The sequence below is a fragment of the Lontra canadensis genome, unplaced genomic scaffold, assembly GCF_010015895.1.
Source record: "Lontra canadensis isolate GAN:19392208 unplaced genomic scaffold, GSC_riverotter_1.0 scaffold7, whole genome shotgun sequence".
Classification (NCBI taxonomy): Eukaryota; Metazoa; Chordata; class Mammalia; order Carnivora; family Mustelidae; genus Lontra; species Lontra canadensis.
Genome location: NW_022631001.1, coordinates 28,338,394 through 28,366,142, shown reverse-complemented (window position 1 = coordinate 28,366,142; position 27,749 = coordinate 28,338,394). Strand labels below are relative to the sequence as shown.

Below are 27,749 nucleotides of genomic sequence, written 5' to 3'. Positions count from 1 at the left end.
TATAGTGTCTGAAACATAGGAAAAGTATTAAAACAGATAAATTTCCTTGATGGAGAATGTTTTCATTTCTGCTACATTCTAAAGTTCACTAAAACCATGGTGCACACACAGAGATATTGTGAAATATTGGCAGAGTATGTGTAGACAAATTGAATAAATATGGAACACTAAACTATACCCAAAAGGCAACTGGGATAGATAACTCTGAGACCTAGGTGCCCACTGAAGAGGATACCCATGAGGAGAAAATGGTCTGTGCATTGCAATTCCAGAAAAACACAAGAATTTATACCAGGTATTAGAGCTGGGGTGCACTGAAAATGGAGGAAAAGATGAAGGTATGTGTAAGGTTTCTGAATGAAGCATCTGGAAAGTATCCATTTTCAGTTCCGGCCAAATGATTGGTCTCTGTGGTGACAGAATCAATAATGATCCAGAGAAAGCAGCACTGGGTATAAAGGATGCTAGGAATGAGGGGTCATATAAGAGAGAGGGATTGTCTAAAATAATACCTATTGAATATTGAAGCCCATAGAAAACTTGTCAACATTCATCTTCTAAAACACCAGCCAGACTGATATTTCATTGTCATGTGATATTAGGATGATTCTCTGTAAAAATATCTCAAAGCAAATATTAAGAGTTACTGCTATTTGAGTATTTACTCACTGACTTGGCTAGCCTCCTACTTCAGGACTTACAATGTCACTGACTAGGTCACATCCCACCATGTGCATGGATATCCCTACTAAATTCATGGTCCCTCACAATGACATATGAATGGACAGCCAACTATATACCAAAGGTGAGATTAAATTCACCAATACAAAATCCCATACCAAAATTAATGAAAAAAAAATAGAATCAGGTGGAGCAGAGTTTATTCAGTTCAGTGACTATGACTTAAAAAGAAAAATCAATCCCTAGTTAATACTCCTAGTGAAATAATCCATGATACTAGATCCTTGATAGAAGAACAGAATACTGTTAATAAGAAATACATAGACAACATAAAAGTTTATTTGTAAATTAAAGAACAATATGAGAGATTAAAGAAAAACCAACAGAACTCTCAGAAGCTAGATTTAAGAAAGCAGAACAAAAGAACAAGTGTTAAATATGGGGACTTCGAGGAAAAGGAATATAGGGTTCATCCAAGTACACCAACACATCACTAGTAGGTGTTCTTGAAAATCAGGGAATTTAAAATGATAAGTGGGATGTATTAGGATTAGGAGTTTATTAGAAAATTATTGAAGATTTTTCCAAGGAAAAAAATGACAAAATGTCCAAATTGAGCATAATCACAAAGAAGAGAGAAAAAAATATAATGGCATAGTAAGTTAAGAAAATGAAAAGTAAGGCATGGACAGGCAGCAAATACTTGTAACAGACATATTTCACCAAATATACAAAGAATTTTTAAAACTCAACCACAAAGAAATAACGAAGTCAGTTAAAACTTGGGCAAAAGATCTGAAAAGTTATTTCCACCAAAACAACATGCAAGTAACATTAAGCACATGAAAAGGTGCTCAATATAATTTGCCATGAAGATTTCTAAGTAAAACAACATTGAGATACCACTAACACCAATGAGAATGGCTAAAACCTAAAAACACTGACAACACCAAATGCTGGTGAGGACAAGGAGTCACAGGGACTCATAGTCATTGTGGATGAAAATGCAAATTACAGCCTTTCTGGAAGAGTCTCGGAGTTTCTCATAGGGCTAAACATACTCTTACCATGTGGTCTTGCACTCCCAGATATTTGACCCAATGAGTTGAAGGCATATGTCCACATCAAGACATAAACATGAATCTTTATATCAGGTTTCTTTCTAATTGCCATAATTGGAAGAACGTAAGATGAATGGATAAAGAAACTCTGGTATTGCCATAAAATGTAATGTTATTTATTCCTTGATTTAAAAAAAAAAAGAAAACTATCAAGCTATGAAAAGACATGGAAAAACCTTCAATGTATATGTCTACATGAAAGAAGCCATACTGAAAAGGTTAAATAGTTATATGACTACAAGAGCATAACATTCCAGAAAAGACAAAACTACAGAAATAGCATAAATATCATTACAGTCGAGGGTTCAGAAGGGGGAGGGAGACATGAATGGAGGGAGAACAGTGAATTTTTAAGCTAACAAAATTCTTTTGTGTGATACTGTAATGGTGGGTACATGACATTATATACGGGTAACTCCTAGTTTTTGAAAGTTCATGTTATGCCATTTAGCTCTCATGAAAGACCTACATTAGTACCGGTTTTCAGCACCTGAAAGTAATCTGAAGAGTATTTCCACTTTTATAAAAGAGGTGAAAATCAAAACTAGCTTTCAGTGTGTGTTTTGCATTGATCCATTGTAGAGGCAGTGAGAGCAGCCCCACCAAGCTCCTCTCCCAGGAAGAACACTCCACATCATTGTATCAAAACCCTGTAGTTTCACACAGTGTCAGTGAGCATCTGTGATTTATCCTGATTGATTTTGAGCATCTGTTAGCAAAATATGTCTTAAATACCAGAAAACTCTAAGAGCAGTTATTTTGGAGTCTAGAAATGCTCAATTTTCCATGTGAATTCATGGTGAATGTTTCTTGTTTGGTGCCATTATGGCTCAGGAAAGGTTTTATAAGAACGCTCTCCTTTTGGATAGTGGGGAGGAAATATGTACTTGTCAGAAGCATAGAACTGAAGACAGAAAGAGTGATCCCTAATGTAAACTGTGGACTTTGGTTAATAATAACGCACCAATACTGGTTCAGTTGTTTAACAAAATCTGACACTCACTCATTGAATTTTAATATAACATGGGAGCCAAGAGAACACACTAGGTTGCTTTGAAAGGAAAATGAATAAGGTAGTAAAAAACAGGGGCAGCTGGGTGGTTCCGTCATTTAAGGATCCACCTTTGGCTCAGGTTGTGATCTTCGGGATCTGGGATCAAGCCCTACTTCTGGATCTCTGCTCAATGGGGAATCTGCTTCTCCCTTTCCCTCTGTTTGCGATCTCTCTCTCTCTCAAATAAATAAATAAATAATCTTAAAAAAAAAAAAGGCAGTCACAAACAGTCAATACCTGAATGTCTAGAAACAGAATGGCACTGATTATCACAGCAATGTGGGAATCTGGAAGATAGCATAAAGTCCCTTCACAATGTTGAAGGAAACTACTGGGCTCCTGATGATAATGGTAGTAACTTTCATGTAAATATGGCCACAGACTTCTTTCCTTCCTTCAACTCATGAGGAGCAAGAAGAAGAACAAACGTAACAAGCCATGTTTTCATGTGTAGGGAAATAAGCAAAATCAAACAGCTCCAGAAGCCCTTCCTAGGGGAAGAAGGTTGGGGAGCAGTAGCTTACTGTTAGTGAAACACTGAAAATACTAGCCCCCCAACACACATGCCAAAAAAGAGAGTCCACCGCATGGTGTAAAAGAGTGAGAACATACATTTTGAGTCAGACATTCCTCAAGAGGGGAAATTAAAGGAAGAATTGTGGTCCAGGGAAACAGCCTTGAAAACAGTCTTAAGAAATTGTTGATTTTGTGGCAGGACAAACGATGACAGAAATGGGTGTCAGGAGTTCCTGGGTGGTATGGTCCTTTAAGCTTGTGAATCTTGATTTTGGCTGAGGTCCTGAACTCAGCGTTGAGATGGAGCCCTGAGCTAGGCTCTGTACTCAACAGGGAGAATTCTTGAAGATTCTCCCTCCTTCTTCTTTAGCCCCTCTCCTTCTCATGTACTCTCCCCGTTGTTTCTGAAATAAATAAATAAACATATAATTCTTTTTTTTTTTAAGAAATGGATGTCAGTTAATATAGACAATAAACTTGTAAACCACCTTACTCTACTAGAATCCCTGACCCTTTTATAATGACCTGTGTTTAACATTCCAGGAAACCATGAGACTTTTCCAATGAAGAGTATTTATAGAAGATATATAATTAAAATAAAAATGTTTCTGCTGATAAACCTTCCAACTCCCTTACCTAAAAACATATAAACACAATCACACACACACATGTGTCATATAGAAAGATTATCTCTCTCCAATCTATCTTTAGGAATAATTTTTAGATATGGGCATAAAATAAGAAAATAAAGACAGAAAAGAAATAGACAAGAAATAGATCATACGATTTAAGAACTGTTTGAAGTCAGGATAGAAAGAAAAATACAAAATCATTTCAGAAATATACTACATTTTTATTCTTTTCTGCTGTGTAACAAACCACCTCAAAACACATTGCCTCAAATAGCATTGATTTATCCTTTCTCACAATTCTGTGGGTCAACAATCCAGGCTGGGCTCGACTGTATGGTTGTTTCCTCAAGGATAAGGCTGTGGTCACTCAGGGGGGCAGCATTTGGCTTGGAACTCCACTGAGTTGAGGTCCACAGATTCCTTTCCCATGCCTGGTGCCTTTGTGCTCATGTACACAGTCATACTCTCCCCATGGGGATAGCTTCTTCATGTTATTGGTTTAACCCCAGTGTGGTCCTACTCCTAATGCAGGTGACAGGCTTTGAACAAGAAACAAGGTCGAAGTTCCCAGACTTACTTACTAACTTTGGCTCAGTAACCTGAAAACATCACCATCATTCTCGCTACTGAAACTACTGTTGTACTATATTTGTCTAAATTGAATTTAAATTTAAAAATCCAAATAAAAATCTCTATAGTAGCTAATGACATTTCTTGACTCCTCTGACGCTAATTCTACCATGTGACCCATGGAAGAGAGAGAAAGCCAAGGAGCCTTAAAATTTCAGGTAAATAAGAGGCCAGAATTCAGTATTAGCCGCCTTCTAAAAAGCATACAATGCTTCCACATGTGGCCTTGACCATCTCCATTTGCAGATGGCTCTGTGGAAACAGGCTGTGATGGCACTAGAAGGAGTCTTTGCCACACCAAAGAGAAGGGCACATTTAATGGCAAGTGAGTGTTAACCTGGGTGTGAGAGAGTGCTGTGCAGAGGACAACCTGCACATGGGGTACATGGAAAGGATGGGGTTGGGGCGGTTCTCCCTGAGGCCAGCCTGGTCCTCTCCTTCCAGGAATGAGAGGAGTTCAGTCCTCTGGGTTTGACAATCTTGAGCCCGAGAGATGCCCAGAGGAGGTATAAATACCCAGCTCCCCATTTCCTCACCGTGTTGTAAACGTTGTCTGGCTTTTCTTTTTCTTTTTCTTTTCCTTTTCCTTTTTTTTTTTTTTCACTCTACTAGTTAAGTATCTTCAGCATCCTAGAAAGTACAGGTAAGAAGCTGATTTTTGCTTAGCTAGGACATTTAAAAAAAGACATCAGAAAAAAAGGAAGGAAAGAAGGGAAGGGAAGGGAAGGGAAGGGAAGGGAAGGGAAGGGAAGGGGAAGAAATCTTAGGAAAACACAGAAGCTGCTCAGGATTCCTAGAACTTGATCATCTTGCGTTTCTCTCATGCCTGATCCCTGAGGTACTGTGTGGCTGTGACTGGACTGCCTGGGCAATTGTAGTAGTGACTCTTGGGCTATCTTCCTAAATGAATTGTCTACAAAGAGCACAAGTATATATATATATATATATATATATATATATATATATATATATATATTTGAATATGTTTATGCACTGGTTGTCTATCTTCGATATATGGCTCTGAATGTTGGGTATACGTGCACCAGATTTGTAGTAAGGTCCAGTAATAGGATTGGGCTGAGGAGATAAACAAGCCTAATAGTTAAAGACCATGTATATATGTCTACACACAAACCCATGCATGCCTTTTTTCCAAAGAGTTCACTGGATATTCACCATATAGCAGGCGCTGAGCTTAGCACAGAGTAAGAAGCTGAGGCTCCCTATATAACAATGTTGTTACACTAGCACTCAAGCAAGATTAAAACTCTGTTTCTAAGCCCATTACGTTCCCTGTGCTGAACTGCCTACACCTTATAAAACTAACATGACGGGTTAGAGGTGAAAATTACAGTGAGTGTCGTGTGTCTAGTGTGAGATGGTATGTTTTGACTTATGTGGTTACTCTATACCAGTCCCATCCTTGTCCAGTGGAGCATAAGCCTGTTGTCCAAAAACGTGAACTTAGTTCACAGTAAAAATGATTTTGATCTTAATGATGGCCATTTTGGAAGTGCCCTAATTTCATCCATGGTTGGGATAAAAATGGGTCTGATTTATGTCACAACCATCTTTAAATACTATGTTCAGAATTTACTCACTTTTTAAATTGATGTTTATTTTGGGTATTTTATATAAGAAGACTAAAGTTTGAATTAAGATTTTTTAATTGAATTTTTTTTTAAATTTCTTTTCAGCGTAACAGTATTCATTGTTTTTGCACCACACCCAGTGCTGCATGCAATACGTGCCCTCCCCAATACCCACCACCTGGTTCCCCCAACCTCCCACCTGCTGCCCCTGAAAAACCCTCAGGTTATTTTTCAGGGTCCATAGTCTCTCATGGTTCACCTCCCCTTCCAATTTCCCTCAGCTCCCTTCTCTTCTCCATTAATGATAATGCAGTGAGAATTAGTCTCACCCAGTATTTAAATCTAATCCATGAGCCCAGAGTTACACTATCCCCACTCGCCACACACTGCCTCCATGCATGCATTTATGATTCAGTCAGAATAGGCCAATAGGAATATTGGGAAGAAATGTTTCAGGGAGCCCCAGAACTATAAAGTTAGGTAGCTGCTGGTGATAATGCTTTGCCCAAACAAAACCAAATAAGATAAACCAGATCACTGGTGTCCCAAAAGATCAGAAGAACATCTGCAAAATTTGTTTTGTTTCTCTTTGACCTCTATTTCTGTGTTTCTTTCAACACTTAGACTCTCCTCTCCCTCATCTCTGATGTCGTTACGAAAGCCTGCTCACTGCATATCCTGTCCCCATAACTGCACTTGACTTACATACATGGCTCTGGCTAGGTCTGGGCTAGGCACACTCCCACATTAATCTTTTCTCTCACCCTCTAAACCCCACAACCCCACTAAAAATTTTTTTTTCAAGGATTAATTTTAGCTCTATATGAAATGGTTAAATAATTGGTATATGTAATCAAAAGAGAGACACTTAATCATCTCAACATTTTCTTACAGCATTTTCAAAGAATCCCATATCACCTTAAGGAAAGACCTAATGGGGTCACCATTTATGTATTATATATTCTAAACTCTATCAAAACACAAGGTGCAAGGGACTACTGAGGACAAACTAGTGGCTGCCAGAGGGGCAGGGGGCAGAGATGGGTACAGTGGGGGAAGAGTAGGGGGAGATAGAAGCTTCCAGTTGTGGAATTAATAAGTCACAGGAATAAAAGGCAAACATAGGGAATATAGTAGTGGTATTGCAAAGGCATTGCATGGTGACCTATGAGAAATATCCTTATGGCCAGTAGAACAAAGCATATAGACTTGTCCAATCATGGTATGTGGTAGAGTGAAACTAATGGAGTATTATATATAAATTATACTTCAATAAAAACAAAGAAAAAAAGAAATGGCCTCCACACATTTCAATCCTATGACATGAAGTGCCAGAATATTGACCACTTAATGAAAAATAAAAGTATATACGATAAAATGATAGTGTGCAATGATCTGACTCCAGTGAGACCAAGGGATAAAAGGCAAACATCCCTTAAGTCCATATTCCTCTTCAGCAAATGCTGTCAGCTAGCTTTTACTTGAGAATGGGGATTAGGGGAGGATGGAAGCCACTTGTTGTCCACTTGTTTGCATCCATGTCTCTATCCCTGATTACATGTGCCTGCTTATGTGTGTACAACCCTCATACACACATCCCACTCCTATGTTACATCTCCGAACCTGCTTTTCACTCAAGATTTCTCCTACTTTTATCCACAACTTTTGGAACGACAAAAAAAGAGAATAATCAGTAATTTACCCTCCTTCCCATCTATCTCATAATGTGAAACATTAATATTTGTATGTAGTTTAGGATTTTACTGTTCATCCTTTAATTTTAAGAAACATGTTGATTTACAGACCAGAATCAGTGAATTACCTGTAGATCCTCAATGCCTGGCTTAGGCCTTAGAATCAGTTCAGTGGTCAATCAATGAAGAAGAGGGCCTATGGGTTATAATGCTGGGAATTTATTTTGGTAAAACCTTAGTTCCTCCTTCTCTCTTAAGAAGTGAGATCAACTTCACATGTATCTATTTTACTCAGAAATATCATCAGTGAAAATTTTGATGACATGTTTTTGTATCTATTGTTATTTCTATAGGCAGTATTGGATGGTGGCTGAGATCAAAGCTTTAAAATTTATGCTGTCTGGTTTTGATTCCATGGGACTTAGGTCAAGAAGTTGAAAGTCTGTGGGATTTTTTTTAATCTATCAGAATAATAATAGTATCCATATCAAGGATTATTTTAAAGGTCTTTTCAACAGTCTGTTGTGAAGATTTAATGAGCTGTATTTGGAATGTTCCATTAGACATAGAAAGCACTTATTAAATGCTAACTATTTTTCTCAAGATATATTTTAATTCTTCCACAGAAAGAGTCAGATTTCAATTGTAGGCTAGTTAATACATCTTGCTGTCCTCCCACAGAGAAGAATATATTGGGGGGAAAAATCTGGTCAGACATCATTCCGCCTAATGGGGTGTTCCTCAATCCTGACTCAGCCATGTGGCTTTTATTAAAGGTACTAGGTCTGGAATATGCTGCCACAGATACCTCCCTCCTCTTATAATCACAGCGGTCCCAGGATATGTGGTATGTCCTGATTGGAATCCCAGGACTGGAAGATTTTCACACCTGGATCTCCATCCCTATCTGTTCCATGTACGTTTTGGCTGTCGTAGGCAACGTGTTCTTGATCTTCGTGATTGTGACTGAGCACAGTCTCCATGAGCTCATGTATATCTTCCTTTCCATGCTGACCTCAGCAGATGTGCTGCTCTCCACAGCCACAGCCCGAAAGATGCTGGCCATCTTCTGGTCCCCGTCCATGGATATATCCTTTGGTTGCTGTGTGTCCCAGATGTTCTTCATACATTTCATCTTTGTGGCAGAATCTGCTATTCTCCTGGCCATGGCATTTGACCGCCATGTGGCCATCTGTCATCCCCTGAGATACACCACAATCTTAACCTCTTCAGTCACTGGGAAGATTGGCATAGCAGCTATGGTCAGGAGCTTCATAATCTGCCTTCCATTCACCTTCCTGGTACACAGACTTAGGTATTGTGGGAGAAGCATCATTCCCCCTTCCTACTGTGAGCACATGGGCATAGCCAGATTGGCATGTGCCAATATCAGGGTCAACATCATCTATGGGCTGACTGGCCCTGCTGTCTACAGGACTGGACATTGTGTTCATCATTATGTCTTACACCATGATCCTTTGCACAGTGTTTCAGATACCTGCCTGGGCTGCCAGATTCAAGGCCCTCAACACATGTGCTTCCCATATCTGTGTCATCCTTATGTTCTATGCCCCAGCATTCTTTTCATTTTTTGCTCATCGTTTTGGGGGGGAAACCATCCCTCATCATGTCCACATCCTAGTAGCCAACCTCTATGTGGTGGTGCTCCCTATGCTAAACCCCATCATTTACGAGGTCAAGACCAAACAGATTCCAGACCGAGTAATTCTCCTTTACTCCCGCATCACCACATGTTGTTAAAATGAAGATTAATGCCTAATGCTGGATATTTCTGAATAAAACACACACACTCACCCACATACACACATACAATTTGAATGACTAATGGGAATAAAGAAAGTCCATAAATAATCTTCAACACACATAAAAAAGGACAGTAAATGCCAAAGTTACCAATGCATTTCCCTAAAGCATTTAAAGACTTTGAAAAAAAAAAAAGAAAAGATATTCTGAATTCTCCTAGACATGCTATTATCTTGCATTGTAGCTTCTTCTTAATCAAACATAAGAGAACTCTGAGTAAAGAGGAATATATTTTAGGGTTCAACCTAAATGGAACTTTCTTGGGTAGAGCTGGGGAGTGAAAATGGTGATTTGCCTAGCTTTTGCAGAGACTGTTGAAATTTTGCTGAAATATGAAACACTCCTGCAATCAGGAAACACTTGGGCCAGTAACACAAAGCCACTAAACTAAAATTATCTGCAACTTTTTTTCTTAAATTAAAATGTGAATTCTTTAATGAGTTATTTTATGATTCATTTATATAAAGTCTACTCAATGGAATAGACAGAGTATAGCTTTATTGTATGAACAGATAATATTGAATTAAAACAAGTAATAAATTAAATGAGCCCATCTGAGACAATGTAGACACCTGAAAGCTTAACACTTTCTTCCCTATATTTCAGGGACTTTGGGCCCAAATCATCAACAAAACATCTTGGTATCAATAAAGACTTCACTGAGGGAGGAAATAAAAGATTAAAAATTCCATACCCAGGCCAAAATTAAAAGGCAGTAAAAGATTAAATAGGATGCTTACAGGTAATCTTACATAAAAAGGCTTTTATCCAACCTAATATAATTTTCTATAATTTGTCTCCAGACTGTCTTCATTTCTCCATTCAAGAAGATATTTTTATCTGAAAAAAGTAAGTATTTTTACAATCTCTCATTCCTCAAGGCCCATCATGATCCCACACAGAAGAATATACTGGGGGGAAAAATCTGGTCAGACATGTGAAATCTGATCTTATTTACAATTGAAGAAAACAAAAAATGAACTTGGAAACATTTTCTTGAACATTTACAAAATTCTCTGAGTTAGTCTTTTTCTTTGTTTTTCTATTATGTATGTATAGTATATGTTTGTATACACACATTTATGTATGTATAGTGTCAATGTGAGAAATGAAAGGCTGTTTCCTTGACCTTTGGAATCCTGAATAATTAAATTGGATTGAAATATATGTTATATTCACTTCCTGAATTTCAGCAAGGAAGTCTATTTTAGGAATTAAAAAAAAATACTTTTACATTAGAAATCCTTGTTTGCCAACCTCACACTAACTTTATAAAATTGCCCTGATATGTAACTATTGGTTTTTGAGTGGTAAAATGGAATTATTTTAGTACCTTCTTTATTGGATTCATAATTAAATGAAATATGACAGATGATGTACTTGGCATTTAATAAATATAGATTTTATTTTGATGATGATGGTAATTTCTATGAACAAAGACACTAAGGAACCCAATCCGCCAAACTGAACCTAACAGTGCTAATAATAATTTGTAGAAAATGGTTGGAACAGGTCATTATCCTAGATATGGAAGTCACAGAAAAGGTTGACAAAAAGTTGCAGCTAATAGGATTCTGGTTCAAGTTGCAGATTCTCCAAGGAATGATGGGGAGGTGGAGAGTAAATAGATGACAATATGCTGACAAAATATTTGCTTAAATGAGTGGTTTAAGTGAGCTTTAAAGAAGAAGAATTTTTAATGTGTGATTTCAGCAGTAGGAAACTAAGAATATGCCAATTTCCCTCCCAGAATTATGAAATATGATAAGATAAATAATGATTGAGTTGATTTTTTTTTAATTTCAAAGATTTTATTTATTTATTTTGACAGATAGATCACAAGCAGGCAGGCAGAGGGGAGGTGGGGAAGCAGGCTCCCGCTGAGCAGAGGGCCAATGCAGGGCTCAATCCCAGGACTCTGAGATCATGACCTGAGCTGAAGGCAGAGGCTTAACCCACTGAGCCACCCAGGTGCCCCGACAGCTTTAATTTTAAGAAACTTTCAGGCTGAGGGCTCAGGAATGTGTAGATATTGAAGGAGTTAGAAGACCTCTGTCTGTGCTTACCTGCTGGAGGCACACTTCCTGAGCCATTGCCCTGGAAATTTTGAAGGTGATGCTCCATATCCTACTGTCTCCTGACCACTAAATCATCAGCTGGGTAACAATGACTAAGAAAGATGGAATAGCACACAAGGTAGAGATGGAGAGCTCTGGAGGAGCTTAGAGAAAACTGACATACTCTTGTAGATGCAATTAAACAAACAGGACTCTAAAAGGTTGTTAAGTTGAGAACAGTCTTTCACAACAGTAAGAGGCTGGGTAATTTAATATCAGACTCTGAGACCTAGAGAACTAAAGAATATGTCATTTGGGTAGCTGAGCAATACCTTTCTCCAGACGTAGATTTGGAGACTACAGAGTCAGAAGAATAAATCTTCCTTCTTATGGTTTTTGCTCTGCCCTAAGTGGTTTCAGCCATGGTGAAACTCTGTAACATAAAGAATATGGCATCAAGAAAATGTATCCCAAAGCATGAAGAGGCTAAATAAACTAGTATACCCAGTGTAAAGACTGTTACAGAATATCATATTATGATTGGGGTTTTAGTTAATACAAGTTAAAGAAGTATAAGAATTGGAGAAAGAAAAAAGACAAATTCCAAATTTTATCAATTGATTTTTATTTATTTATTTACTTATTTTCTTAGGCTTTATAAAGCATAGGAAAGTTAATGGAATTCCATAAAAGCAGCATAAAAATCCATAAATTTTTATACTGTATTGTGTACTTGAAATTTGCTGAGAGGATAGATCTTGGGTATTCTCACGGCAAAAGAGAAAAAATTAGGAAAATGGTACAGGTATGAAGTGATGGATATGTTAATGGGCTTGGTTTTGGTGAATATTTCATAATGTACACCTATATTGGGTCATCAGTTACACACATCCAATATAAGTGATTTTTGATTGTCAGTTATACCTCAATAAAGCTGGGGGAAAATCAATACTGTTGTATAGCAGCTATAATGAATGGAAAAATTAAATAGAAAATGATGTTAATTAAAATGGTAAACAAGGGGTGCTTGGGTGGCTCAGTTGGTTAAGTGTCTGCCTCCAGGTCAGTACATGAACTCAGGGTCCTGGGATGGAGCCCTGTGTCCTGGGGGGGGGGGGTCCCTGCTCAGTGGGGAGTCTGCTTCTCCCTCTCCCTTTGCCCCACCCCCTGCTCATGTTCTCTTTCTTGCCCACTCTCTCTTTCTCAAATAAATAAATAAAATCTTTAAAAAATAAAAAATAAATTAAATAAAATGAACTGGTAAACAAGTGTGCCTAAAATAAATGTAGGAAATGTTCATTACATATTGTTCATTGTAATGATATTGACCCTAAAATAATCTGCAAATTCAACATAATCCCAGTTAAATGCTAATCTATTTGATTGCTTGTATACTGATTTTTTTCTTTTTTTATTGTCGTGAAATAGATGTGCCATAACATTTGTTACAATGATAATTTTAAGTATACAATTCAGTGAAATTAATAATATTTACAATTGTTATATAACTATCACCACCAATTCCAAAATTTTTCATCACTCAAAATAGAAACTCTATACCTCTTTTTCTTTTTGGGGGGTTGGAGGGAAGAAATACATTTTTATTAAAACAGAGGAACACTCAAATTTTTTTTTCTTTTATTTTTCCCCCAAATTTTTACTTAAATGCTAGTTAACATACACTGCAAATTGGTTTCAGAGGTAGAATTCAGTGATTCATCACTTACATATAATACCTGTGCTCATCACTACAAGTGCACTCCTCAATACCCATCCAGCCCATCCCCCACATACCTCCTTCCATCAATCCTTAGTTTGTTCTCTATCATTGAGTCTCTTATAGTTTGTCTCTCCTCTTTCCTTCCTCCTCCTCCTCCTCCTCCTCCTCCTCCTCCTTCTTCTTCTTCTTCTTCCTTTCCCTACCCACACATTCATCTGTTTTGCTCCCTAAATTCCACATATGGGTGAAAATATATGCTATTTGTCTTTCTTTGATTGACAGATCAGATTGCTATGGGAAACTATACCTCTTAACCAATAATTCTTCCTCCCCCTGGTAACCTCTGATCTACTTTACATTTTTATAAATTTCCTTACTTGTATAAGTGGAATAATATAATATTTATGTTTTGTGTCTGGCTTATTTTATGGCTTTAATGTTTATATATGTATCATTTCTCTATTTTTATACATGCTGGGTTGTACTGCTTATTAAAAAGAAGAAACACAGACATTAGTAAGAAAATTTTTAAAAATTACTTGACCAGATATGAACTTACATATTATAAAAAAATAATTGTAGCACCATGAATACGACATAATAGACATTTAGAGCCAAAAGCAGAATACAGAGTCTAGATATAGATCCATATTTATATACAAATTTAAACTAAAACATATATTCCTTCAAAATGGTTGAGGAAGCACTAGATTATCTATCAATACATGTATTGAAAAAAATGGTTTCTACATTTGTGAATAATTAGATGAAACCCTTAGTTACCCATGTCCCCAAAACAAATTCTAGATGGAGTAAAGTTCTCTCCTCACTTTCTCTCAATTCTTTTAAAGTCTCCATCACTATTATTGTCTCTATGTCTATTACTGTCTAGATCACTTCTCATCTCCATCTGCAGTTCTATCTTTATCTATATCTCCATAAGTGTACCTATTTTTGAATTTGTGTATGGAATAGCTGTTTAAGAATAAAAATATTTGTCATAAAGAAAAAATGTTTACTACATAAAAATTATGTATGCCACATGCTTTTTATAGGACAAAAATAAAATAAAAAGATAGTGGAAAGAAAAAACATATTAAAAATGTAAGACTGGTGAATCACAGACTTGTACCCCTGAAACAAATAATACATTATATGTTAATTTTAAAAAAAGAATGAAAAAAGTAAACAAATTTTCTATATTTAAATAATAATTAATGATAAAATTATTTGTTCCTTCTTTTTCTTCTTTTGTATCTTTATACCCTTAACATATATTTCTGGCCAAGCCTGTCAGCAGGACTTGTGTTCTGTCTTTCTCTGGAATTCTGATGAAGTTTCCAAGGATAATTATTCTTGGTTAATTGCTCCCTGAAGTATTCTGTCTCACCCTGCCTCCCATGATGATCAGTTAAAATCATATAAAGTACTAACAATGCTTATGGCCTGGTTAGAAGGAAACAGCAAGGAAGGGGAGACATGGATTGATGTGTCTGCTGCCAATTCACCTGGTAAGAAAGTATCTGATATATAGGATCAGTTGAGTTACTTTTAATGCTCTCCTGGTAACTGCCTTGCACCAGGTTGGAAAAGCTGCTTATTAACATCTCAGCTCTGCATTCAGAGGCATCACATTGATTTCTTGAAATTTGCTCATAGTGTCAGTATTTAAACTCAAGAAATTGGCAACTGGTACAGATCAGGCCATTTTACTCAGAGAGTTGTTTTTTTAAACATTTTTAGCATTCCACTGGTTATACCTAACCAAGAGCACCAACCCACTATGAGAAGAAGACTTCACCTTCATGCACCGTCTCTATCTCAAGCTTCATCCTGAATTCCACATCTGGTTCCTCACCTTTACACCCAAGGCTCTGCTACAGGTTAGTAGAGTTTAGTGTTAATGAACTTATTCCCAAATAATGAACTCTAGCCCTAACCTCCATCCTTGCCATCATATTCAGCTTGTGAGATCCTGATGGTTGTGGACCCCAGGTTCTAGCAGGAGACACTTAACCTCCTACAAAATACAGAGCAGCTTTCCCCATCATCCATGGGTAGTAGATGGAGAATGAGTGAACTGGTAAGTTAAAAAAAGGACATTAGAAAATACTAAAACCTGGGGCTTCTGGGTGACTCAGTGGGTTAAAACCTCTGCCTTTGGCTCAGGTCATGATCCCAGGGTCTTAGGATCAAGCCCCACATAGGGCTCTCTGCTCGGCAGGGAGCCTGCTTCCCCCTTTCTCTCTATGCCTGCTTCTCTGCCTACTTGTGATCTCTGTTAAATAAATAAATGAAATATTAAAAAAGAAAGAAAATACTAAAAAAAAAAAACCTGGGAGAAACTAGCCCTGTTTTCTAATACTTAACTGTACCTTTTATTTCCTGTGTTGAGTATTTACTGTTCCAAATATAATGACAAACAATTTACATACATTATCCTATGTAACTATTATTGTGTTTATATCAAATATCTGGATCTCAGATATCCCAAGATCACAATTCTATTAAGTTTTAGAATCATGAATTTTCTTTATTACTGTGTTATATCCCTTTTGCTACTTACATTCATTCACTCCTCTACAAACGGCAAAAACTGCCAGATCTTTCTTCAGTCTTCAATTTCCATGGAAAGCTGTCATTTCCATGCTTATTATCACTGGCTTTCACTGCCATAAATGGCCCAGTGGAGATTTCTGTTCATGTCTTTTGTGTTTGGCGTGTAGCCCATGGAGATATACTCTTCTACATGTCTAAACATATTTCTCTTCCACACAGGATGTTTCAGAAATAAGTTTCCCATCTCTTTGGTAAGAAAATGTTTTAAATAAGACTATCAAGAGATTGAAATTTGATGTATAATAACTGACCAGAGATTTATATTCTCTAGACCCCATGTGCTTCCCTGTGTCTTCGAAAGAAGTCTCACCATGACGTTTTCAATGGGTCCCTTGCATTCACACCTGCGACATTCACTCTTGTTGGCATTCCAGGACTAGAGGCAGAGCACATCTAGGTATCCATCCCTTTCTGCCTGATATACATCATCATCTTCCTAGGAAATGGCATCTTTCTTCATATTATCCGGATTGATCCTGCTTTGCACCAACCCATGTACTTCTTTTTGGCCATGCTAGCGTTTGTTGAACTTGGGGTCTCTGCTTCCACCATGCCCACAGTGTTAGGAATTTTCCTCTGTGGAATTAATGATATCAGTTTTGGTGGTTGTCTGCTCCAGATGTTTCCAATGCACTCTTTTACCATCATGGAGTCAGGTGTCCTTCTGGCTATGTCTGTAGACCGTTTTGTGGCCATCTACAGCCCTCTACACAACCATCCTGACAATCCCCCGCATCAATGGGATGGGTGCCACCATTGCCTTTCGAAGTGTGGTGCTCATGTTCCCACTGCTCTTCTTCCTGAAGGGCCTGCCTTTCTGTGGCCACAATAACCTCACACACTCTTACTGTCTCCATTCAGATCTCATCAAATTGCCCTGTGGAGACACCCGCCCCAATAACATCCTGGGTCTGTTTGTCATTACCTCCACATTTGGGCTGGACTCATTGCTCATTGTGTTGATTCTTCACACGGTACTAGGAATAGCTTCTGGGACCGGGAGGTGGAGGGCATTCAACACATGTGTGTCACACATCTGTGCTGTTTTTATGTACTATGTGCCCATGATCAGCCTCTCCTTGCTGCATCGCTTTGGGCGACACCTACCTCCACTCCTCCAGACTGTCATGGCCAATGCCTACCTCTTCTTCCCACCCGTGGTCAACCCCATCGTCTATAGTATAAAAACTAAGGAAATTCACAATAGCATTGTCCGTACACTGACTAGAAAGAGGCATGGGGTCTAATCCAGACAGGTAATGTCTTAAGAATGTAGAAATTTGGATCAGACCTTATTGCCTGGATATTACTTCAGCAAATGGGAAAAATTCCATAATTTATTATTGCTTAGGAGAAAGCTGTGGGCTTTAGCAGATGGAGAAATGAAAAATAGTCTCACCCTTTCTCTCTGAAAATACAGAATGTCATGACTTTGATGTAAGCTTCTAGAAGGAGGCACAGTCCCCAGACTTTAACCTGGTGAAGACCTTGCTCAACTATTCAATCTTTAAATACGTGATTCATTTGTTTTTCCCCTTGGAAATAGGTAGAATGGTCCTAGGGAGGTATGTATTTTCACGTACATGCAATTTAGTGATACATATTTGTCATACATTTTGTGAGGACACAAAAGAGTATGTATAGTATGGGAGTATATAGAGTGTGGGAGACAGAAAAACAACATAAAAAAACAATAATAGAAGCTGGATGTTGGGTGGATGGAGTTTCATTATAATGCTCGTTTTGTAATAAGTAAAAGCTTTTGTAATAAAAAAAATTTAAAAACATACTGTGTAGAAATGAATCTTAAGATTAAGATTAAGTATTCATTGAATGTATGTTGTGAAGCAGTGTTATATCTAGAGCAGCAGGTTATACAGATGGACACTACAACCAGAGTGCCAGATTATGGAGTTCCACATTTATTTGACAGAAGCTATATATGGTGTACCACACTAAGTGATTTACATAGATGAAGATCATTTAATTCATAGAACAGTTATATGAAGCTATTTCAGTATTTTCTACATCATGCAGATATGGAAATGAAAACATAGAGAAGTCAAGTGTAATTCTCCAAATCACAGTTAGCCTGTGGCAGAATCTGGATTCTAAACTAGACAACACAAAAAACTAAATTTTCAACCAATAGTATTATGAGTGGTTCCATATCTTAAAATTCAAATATAATTAATTATAATTAACTAATTATAGTCTGTAATGATGACACCTAAATATTTCTTCAAGGGAATATTTGTACAATGGGGCTCCACTTAAACCAGTCTGGCTTCCAAGGAATTCTCTTCTTCTTTATTCCCCGCAACCACCAGAAACATCACCCATGATACTATGGGTCAAACTTTCATTCTTACACTGATGATAAAGAATTGTTGAAAACAGCAACACAATTTTATTTGTAATGTTTTATTACATGTCATTCCTTGTGACTTTAGTCCTTGCAGGTGACAGACTTAATTCACTCTGAGGATCACACCAAGAATCTGCCTCATCTCATTGTTGTACAAATCAGTTTAGGCTAATTCATGCTACAATAAAAAAATAGCACCCAAATCTCAAGGGACTAAATATAAAGTTTTTCTCTCTCAGCTACATTTTACAATGTAGATAGAGGGTGGAGGGTGAATTTATGACCCACTTAAGTATCAGTAAGAGAATTTGGTGGAGCCTCTTAACATTTCGATATGAAGCTCTTAGAATAGATGCTTCATGTAAACAAAAAGAAGAAGGTGAGTAAGCACCAGAATGTTAATGCTTTCATCTGTAAGTGACACATCAATTGTGCTCATATTCACTTATGCAGAGGATGTTGAAAAGCCACAAAATTACAGATGTAAACAGGAGAAGAGAAGGAAACCAAGAAATACTGGTAAACAGCATGAGTGTGTGATTGTAAACATACCATCAAGGTCTGACAGGAAAAAGGAAATAATTGTGTCAGAAATTTACTGAACTTGTTTGCAGCATAAGATACTCTCAGTGAGACAGAGGAAACATTATGCCAAAATTATGTTATCACCCCAATCTGAAAAGCCAGGATAAAAACAAACAAAACAAAACAAAAAACACCTAAAATACTAACAGGCCCAGAAACATCACAAAAATGAAACAGACTAGATATAAAACAATAGAGACTAGTGAGGACTGAAGTGGAATGAAGAGATATTTCCTCTTATGAAGAAGGCAGATACCATTCAGTTCCAGACAACTTTTATCTTTTAGGAATAAAAGTCCAATGTTAACTCATTTTTTAAAAATTTAATTTTTTTAAAAATTTTATGCTGCTATGAACAATATTGTTATGATGGTGGAAATCATGCACAAGCTAGTATTTTTATGGCTCTTGGGTAACTACCAGGAGTGGGAATGCTGGGTCTTAGGCTGTATGTAACGATAACTTTTAAAACAAATTCCAGGGGAGGAGTCAAGATGGCGGAGAAGTAGCAGGCTGAGACTACTTCAGGTAGCGGGAGATCAGCTAGATAGCTTATCTAAAGATTGCAAACACCTACAAATCCAACAGGAGATCGAAGAGAAGAAGAACAGCAATTCTAGAAAGTGTAATTCAACCACTTTCTGAAAGGTAGGACTGGCGGAGAAGTGAATCCAAAACGACGGGAAGATAGACCGCGGGGGGAGGGGCCGGCTCCCGGCAAGCAGCAGAGCAACGGAGCACAAAATCAGGACTCTTAAAAGTCTGTTCCGCTGAAGGACATCGCTCCAGAGGCTTAACAGGGGTGAAGCGCACGCGGGGTCAGCGTGGCCTCAGGTCCCGCAGGGTCACAGAAGGATCGGGGGTGTCTGAGTGTCACAGAGCTTACAGGTATTAGAACGGGGAAGCCGGCTACAGAGACAGAGCCGAGGAGTGAGCTCTAAGCTCGGGTTTACCTTGAACCGGTCGCAGTCTCGGTCAGCTCGGAACGCGGCCGGAGGCCAGGGTGACGGGAGCAATTGGGTGCTGTTCTCTGAGGGCGCACTGAGGAGTGGGGCCCCAGAATCTCGGCTCCTTCGGGCTGGAGACTGGGAGGCTGCCATCTTCACTCCTGTCCTCTGGAACTCTACGGAGTGCGCTCAGGGAACAAAAGCTCCCGAAAGCAAACCCAAGCAGATTACTCAGCCCGGCCCCTGATAAGGGCGGTGCAACTCCGCCTGGGGCAAAGACACTTGAGAATCACTACAACAGGCCCCTCCCCCAGAAGATCAACAAGAAACCCAGCCAGGACCAAGTTCACCTACCAAGGAGTGCAGTTTCAATACCAAGGAGAGCAGCGGAATTCCAGAGGAGGAGAAAGCAAAGCACGGAACTCATGGCTTTCTCCCCATGATTCTTTAGCCTTGCAGTTAATTTAAATTTTTTTTCTTTTTCAATTTTTTTCTCTTCTTCTGCTAAATTTTTTTAACTTTTACCCTTTTCTTTTTTAACGTTTTTTAACTAGTTTATCTAATATATATATATTTTTTTCCGTTTTATATTTTTTCATTATTGGTTTTCTTTTTTTATTTGTTTCTTTTTTTTTTTTCTTTCTGAACCTCTTTATATCTCCTTTCCCCTCGCCTCACGATTTGGGATCTCTTCCGATTTGGCTAAAGCATATTTTCCTGGGGTTGTTGCCACACTTTTAGTATTTTACTTGTTCCTTCATATACTCTTATCTGGACAAAATGACAAGGTGGAAAAATTCACCACAAAAAAAAAAGAACAAGAGGCAGTACCAAAGGCTAGGGACCTAATCAATACAGACATTGGTAATATGTCAGATCTAGAGTTCAGAATGACATTTCTCAAGGTTCTAGCCGGGCTCGAAAAAGGCATGGAAGATATTAGAGAAACCCTCTCGGGAGATATAAAAGCCCTTTCTGGAGAAATAAAAGAACTAAAATCTAACCAAGTTGAAATCAAAAAAGCTATTAATGAGGTGCAATAAAAAATGGAGGCTCTCACTGCTAGGATAAATGAGGCAGAAGAAAGAATTAGCGATAGAGAAGACCAAATGACAGAGAATAAAGAAGCTGAGCAAAAGAGGGACAAACAGCTACTGGACCACGAGGGCAGAATTCGAGAGATAAGTGACACCATAAGACGAAACAACATTAGAATAATTGGGATTCGAGAAGAAGAAGAAAGAGAGAGGGGAGCAGAAGGTATATTGGAGAGAATTATTGGAGAGAATTTCCCCAATATGGCAAAGGGAACAAGCATCAAAATCCAGGAGGTTCAGAGAACCCCCCTCAAAATCAGTAAGAATAGGTCCACACCCCGTCACCTAATAGTCAAATTTACAAGTCTTAGTGACAAAGAGAAAATCCTGAAAGCAGCCCAGGAGAAGAAGTCTGTAACATACAATGGTAAAAATATGAGATTGGCAGCAGACTTATCCACAGAGACCTGGCAGGCCAGAAAGAGCTGGCATGATATATTCAGAGTACTAAACGAGAAAAACATGCAGCCAAGAATACTATATCCAGCTAGGCTATCATTGAAAATAGAAGGAGAGATTAAAAGCTTCCAGGACAAACAAAAACTGAAAGAATTGCAAACACCAAACCAGCTCTACAGGAAATATTGAAAGGGGTCCTCTAAGCAAAGAGAGAGCCTAAAAGTAGTAGATCAGAAAGGAACAGAAACAATATACAATAACAGTCACCTTACAGGCAATACAATGGCACTAAATTCATATCTCTCAATAGTTACCCTGAATGTTAATGGGCTAAATGCCCCAATCAAAAGACACAGGGTATCAGAATGGATAAAAAAACAAAACCCATCTATATGTTGCCTACAAGATACTCATTTTAAACCCGAAGACACTTTCAGATTTAAAGTGAGGGGGTGGAAAAGAATTTACCATGCTAATGGACATCAGAAGAAAGCAGGAGTGGCAATCCTTATATCAGATCAATTAGATTTTAAACCAAAGACTATAATAAGAGATGAAGAAGGACACTATATCATACTCAAAGGATCTGTCCAACAAGAAGATCCAACAATTTTAAATATCTGTGCCCCTAACGTGGGAGCAGCCAACTATATAAACCAATTAATAACAAAATCAAAGAAACACATCAACAATAATACAATAATAGTAGGGGACTTTAACACTCCCCTCACTGAAATGGACAGATCATCCAAGCAAAAGATCAACAAGGAAATAAAGGCCTTAAATGACACACTGGACCAGATGGATATCACAGATATATTCAGAACATTTCATCCCAAAGCAACAGAATACACATTCTTCTCTAGTGCCCATGGAACATTCTCCAGAATAGATCACATCCTTGGTTCTAAATCAGGTCTCAACTGGTATCAAAAGATTGGGATCATTCCCTGAATATTTTCAGACCACAATGCTCTGAAGCTAGAACTCAATCACAAGAAGAAATTTGGAAAGAACCCAAATACATGGTGACTAAACAGCATCCTTCTAAAGAATGGATGGGTCAACCAGGAAATTAAAGAAGAATTGAAGAAATTCATGGAAACAAATGAAAATGAAAACACAATGGTTCAAAATCTGTGGGACACAGCAAAGGCAGTCCTGAGAGGAAAATATATAGCTGTACAAGCCTTTCTCAAGAAACAAGAAAGGTCTCAGGTACACAACCTAACCCTACACCTAAAGGAGCTGGAGAAAGAGCAAGAAAGAAACCCTAAACCCAGCAGGAGAAGAGAAATCATAAAGATCAGAGCAGAAATCAATGAAATAGAAACAAACAAACAAACAAAAAAACAATAGAACAAATCAACGAAACTAGGAGCTGGTTCTTTGAAAGAATTAATAAGATTGATAAACCTCTGGCCAGACTTATCAAAAAGAAAAGAGAAAGGACCCAAATAAATTAAATCATGAATGAAAGAGGAGAGATCACAACGAACACCAAAGAAATACAGACAATCATAAGAACATATTATGAGCAACTCTATGCCAACAAATTTGACAATCTGGAAGAAATGGATGCATTCCTAGAGACATATAAACTACCACAACTGAACCAGGAAGAAATAGAAAGCCTGAACAGACCCATAACCAGTAAGGAGATTGAAACAGTCATCAAAAATCTCCAAACAAACAAAAGCCCAGGGCCAGATGGCTTCCCGGGGGAATTCTACCAAACATTTAAGGAAGAACTAATTCCTATTCTCCTGAAACTGTTCCAAAAAATAGAAATGGAAGGAAAACTTCCAAACTCATTTGATGAGGCCAGCATCACCTTGATCCCAAAACCAGACAAGGATCCCATCAAAAAAGAGAACTACAGACCAATATCCTTGATGAACACAGATGCAAAAATTCTCACCAAAATACTAGCCAATAGGATTCAACAGTACATTAAAAGGATTATTCACCACGACCAAGTGGGATTTATTCCAGGGCTGCAAGGTTGGTTCAACATTCGCAAATCAATCAATGTGATACTACACATTAATAAAAGAAAGAACAAGAACCATATGATACTCTCCATAGATGCTGAAAAAGCATTTGACAAAGTACAGCATCCCTTCCTGATCAAAACTCTTCAAAGTGTAGGGAAAGAGGGCACATATCTCAATATTATCAAAGCCATCTATGAAAAACCCATCGCAAATATCATTCTCAATGGAGAAAAACTGAAAGCATTTCCTCTAAGTTCAGGAATACGGCAGGGATGTCCGTTATCACCACTGCTTTTCAACATAGTACTAGAAGTCCTAGCCTCAGCAATCAGACAACAAAAGGAAATTAAAGGCATCCAAATCAGCAAAGAAGAAGTCAAACTATCACTCTTCACAGATGATATGATACTATATGTGGAAAACCCAAAAGACTCCACTCCAAAACTGCTAGAACTGGTACAGGAATTCAGTAAAGTGTCAGGATATAAAATCAATGCACAGAAATCAGTTGCATTTCTCTACATCAACAACAAGACAGAAGAAAGAGAAATTAAGGAGTCCATCCCATTTACAATTACACCCAAAACTATAAGATACCTAGGAATAAACCTCACCAAAGAGACTAAGAATCTATACACAGAAAACTATAAAGTACTCATGAAAGAAATTGAGGAAGACACAAAGAAATGGAAAAATGTTCCATGCTCCTGGATTGGAAGAATAAATATTGTGAAAATGTCCATGCTACCTAACGCAATCTACACATTTAATGCAATTCCTATCAAAGTACCATCCATTTTTTTTCAAAGAGATGGAACAAATAATCCTAAAATTTATATGGAACCAGAAAAGACCTCGAATAGCCAAAGGAATATTGAAAGAGAAAGCCAAAGTTGGTGGCATCACAATTCCATACTTCAAGCTCTACTACAAAGCTGTCATCATCAAGACAGCATGGTACTGGCACAAAAACAGACACATATATCAATGGAACAGAATAGAGAGCCCAGAAATAGACCCTCAACTCTATGGTCAACTAATCTTCGACAAAGCAGGAAAGAATGTCCCATGGAAAAAAGACAGCCTCTTCAATAAATGGTGGGAGAATTGGACAACCACATGCAGAAAAATGAAATTGGACCATTTCCTTACACCACACACGAAAATAGACTCAAAATGGATGAAGGACCTCAATGTGAGAAAGGAATCCATCAAAATCCTTGAGGAGAACACAGGCAGCAACCTCTTTGACCTCAGCCACAGCAACATCTTCCTAGGAACATCGCCAAAGGCAAGAGAAGCAAGGGCAAAAATGAACTATTGGGATTTTATCAAGATCAAAAGCTTTTGAACAGCAAAGGAAACAGTTAACAAAACCAAAAGACAACTGACAGAATGGGAGAAGATATTTGCAAACGACATATCAGATAAAGGGCTAGTGTCCAGAATCTATAAAGAACTTAGCAAACTCAACACCCAATGAACAAATAATCCAATCAAGAAATGGGCAGAAGACATGAACAGACATTTCTGCAAAGAAGACATCCAGATGGCCAACAGACAAATGAAAACGTGCTCCATATCACTCGGCATCAGGGAAATACAAATCAAAACCACAATGAGATACCACCTCACACCAGTCAGAATGGCTAAAATTAACAAGTCCGGAAATGACAGATGCTGGCAAGGATGTGGAGAAAGGGGAACCCTCCTACACTGTTGGTGGGAATGCAAGCTGGTGCAACCACTCTGGAAAACAGCATGGAGGTTGCTCAAAATGTTGAAAATAGAACTACCCTATGACCCAGCAATTGCACTGCTGGGTATTTACCCTAAAGATACAAACGTAGTGATCCGAAGGGGCATGTGCACCCAAATGTTTATAGCAGCAATGTCTACAATAGCCAATCTATGGAAAGAACCTAGATGTCCATCAACAGACGAATGGATAAAGAAGAGGTGGTATATATACACAATGGAATACTATGCAGCCATAATAAGAAATGAAATCTTGCCATTTGCGACGATGTGGATGGAACTAGAGGGTATCATGCTTAGCGAAATAAGTCAATCGGAGAAAGACAACTATCATATGATCTCCTGATATGAGGGAGAGTAGATGCAACATGGGGGGTTAAGGGGGTAGGAGAAAAGTAAATGAAGCAAGATGGGATTGGGAGGGAGATAAACCATAACTGACTCTTAATCTCACAAAACAAACTGAGGGTTGCTGGGGGGAGGGGGGTTGGGGGGTGGGGTTATTATGGACATTGGGTAGGGTATGTGCTATGATGAGTGCGGTGAAGTGTGTAAACCTGGTGATTCACAGACCTGTACCCCTGGGGAAAAAAATATATGTTTATAAAAAATAAAATTAAAAAAAAAGCATTATTGAGGCATAAGTTACATGCCATTAAATGCAAACAAAAAAAAATTCCAAACCACTTTCTTTTTTCTTTTTTTTTTTCCAGAATTTTTTTTTAATTTTATTTTTTATAAACATATATTTTTTTCCCCAGGTGTACAGGGAGGGAGGGATGTTGAGCAGGGAGCCCTAAGGATGTGGGGCTCAATCCCAGGATCCCAAGTTCATGACCTGAACAAAAGGCAGACCCTTAACTGACTGAGCCACCCAGAAGCCCCACGTCATTGTGATTTTTGTTAGCATTCTCTAATGAGTGAACATGCTGAGACCATTTTCATGAGCTTATTGCCCATTTGTTATCTTTCTGTGTAGGTATGTGCAGTAACTTCAAATCTTTTGGACATAGCTTAATATTCCTAAATATATTTAAATAGGCTAAATATTTCTGGCTTCATAAATAAAGTTAAAGTTAGTTTGTCTCTACATGTTTCATTTTGAGATGATAAGCCTGTCTTAGCAATATGCTCTCAGCTGTGCCACCAATATCATGGGATAATGAGAAAATAGCTTTAAAGAGTTACTAAAAGAGAGAGTTTAGAGAAAAAAAAATTCTCTTTTTTATTGAAAATGTTTTTAGCTGTCTTAGGTACAAATAATTGATTAGATATGTGTTTTACAAGTGTTTTCTTCAGTCCGTAGCTTGTTTTAATCTTCTTAATAGCATCTTTGAAAGATCAATGTATTTTTAAATGGTAATGAAATCCAATTTATGAGTTATTTCTCTTATTTTATGCTTTTTTATCCTTTCTAAGAAATGTTTGCCTAATTATGAGGTCACAAAAATGTTCTGGTTTCTTCTAGCAATTTTATAATTTTAGGTATTTTGTTTAGGTTTATAATCCACTTTAAGTTAATTGTTGTATAGAAAATGGTTGATATTTTTGGTTATGAATATCAAGTTGTTTCAGCATTATTTGTAGAGAAGACTAGATTTTCTCTATTGGACAACCTTGATATTGTTTTTAAGATTCAATTGACCCCATACATAGACATTAATTTCTTGACTCAATTCCATATGATTTATCAGTGATTTTGACAATATGAATCATTTAATGACTAGATTACTCAAAAAAAAAAGATGGACAGGAAATAAATGTAATTGATTTTACTCTGCTAAACAACCTGATTGCAAGGCCAATATATGCTTCATAATGAACACATAACAATATTTTTGAGAAAAAATTTTGAATGATGATCTTTTAAAGATGATTCATTTGCCTACCCTCTGAAAAAACCTGCAAAATTGAGAGAAAAGTGAAAATTAATAGATATTGATCTATTTGTGAAGCTATTTCCTGATATTACAATAAAATGGGAAAAAGTTGTTTTCCTTTCTACCAACAAAAGAAAAGGTCAAGATAGTCTTTCAAATTATGTTTAACATGAACTGAAATTTGGATATGACATGCCAACTCAGTAAGAGAATCAGGATATGTGCTGAAAATATTGTTATGAGAGTTGGCATAATAAAATTGATACCCCAGTTATTTTGAGAGATCCAATTACCAGCAATATTGTATAGTTTGAGAGTGAAAAGGACCCAAGATGGGATATTGGGGGAGCAGCACCAAAATTTAAATAAAATCAGTAGAAGAGAAGAAGAGGAGAGAAACAAAATGATAAGCTAGTCTAAATAGTTCTTCAGTGACTCAAGAATGAGCAAATGAAATGTCCACAATAGCCAAACTATGGAAGGAGCCTAGATGTCCATCAACAGATGAGTGGATAAAGAAGATGTGGTATATAAATACAGTGGAATACTATGCAGCCATTAAAAAACTGACACCTTGC

At 37.6% G+C, this 27,749-nt stretch overlaps 1 protein-coding gene and 1 pseudogene across 1 annotated transcript; both read left to right on the top strand.

Annotated features, from left to right (window-relative positions):
* The first annotated feature begins 4,475 nt into the window (after positions 1-4,475).
* Positions 4,476-9,681, top strand: LOC116865356 (olfactory receptor 52Z1-like). The gene is given in 3 exon segments (XM_032853626.1): positions 4,476-4,514; positions 8,760-9,337; positions 9,339-9,681. Coding segments are annotated over 3 exon segments (960 nt in total).
* A 5,645-nt stretch (positions 9,682-15,326) lies between these two features.
* On the top strand, positions 15,327-17,387 carry LOC116864887 (annotated as a pseudogene).
* Positions 17,388-27,749: the final 10,362 nt, after the last annotated feature.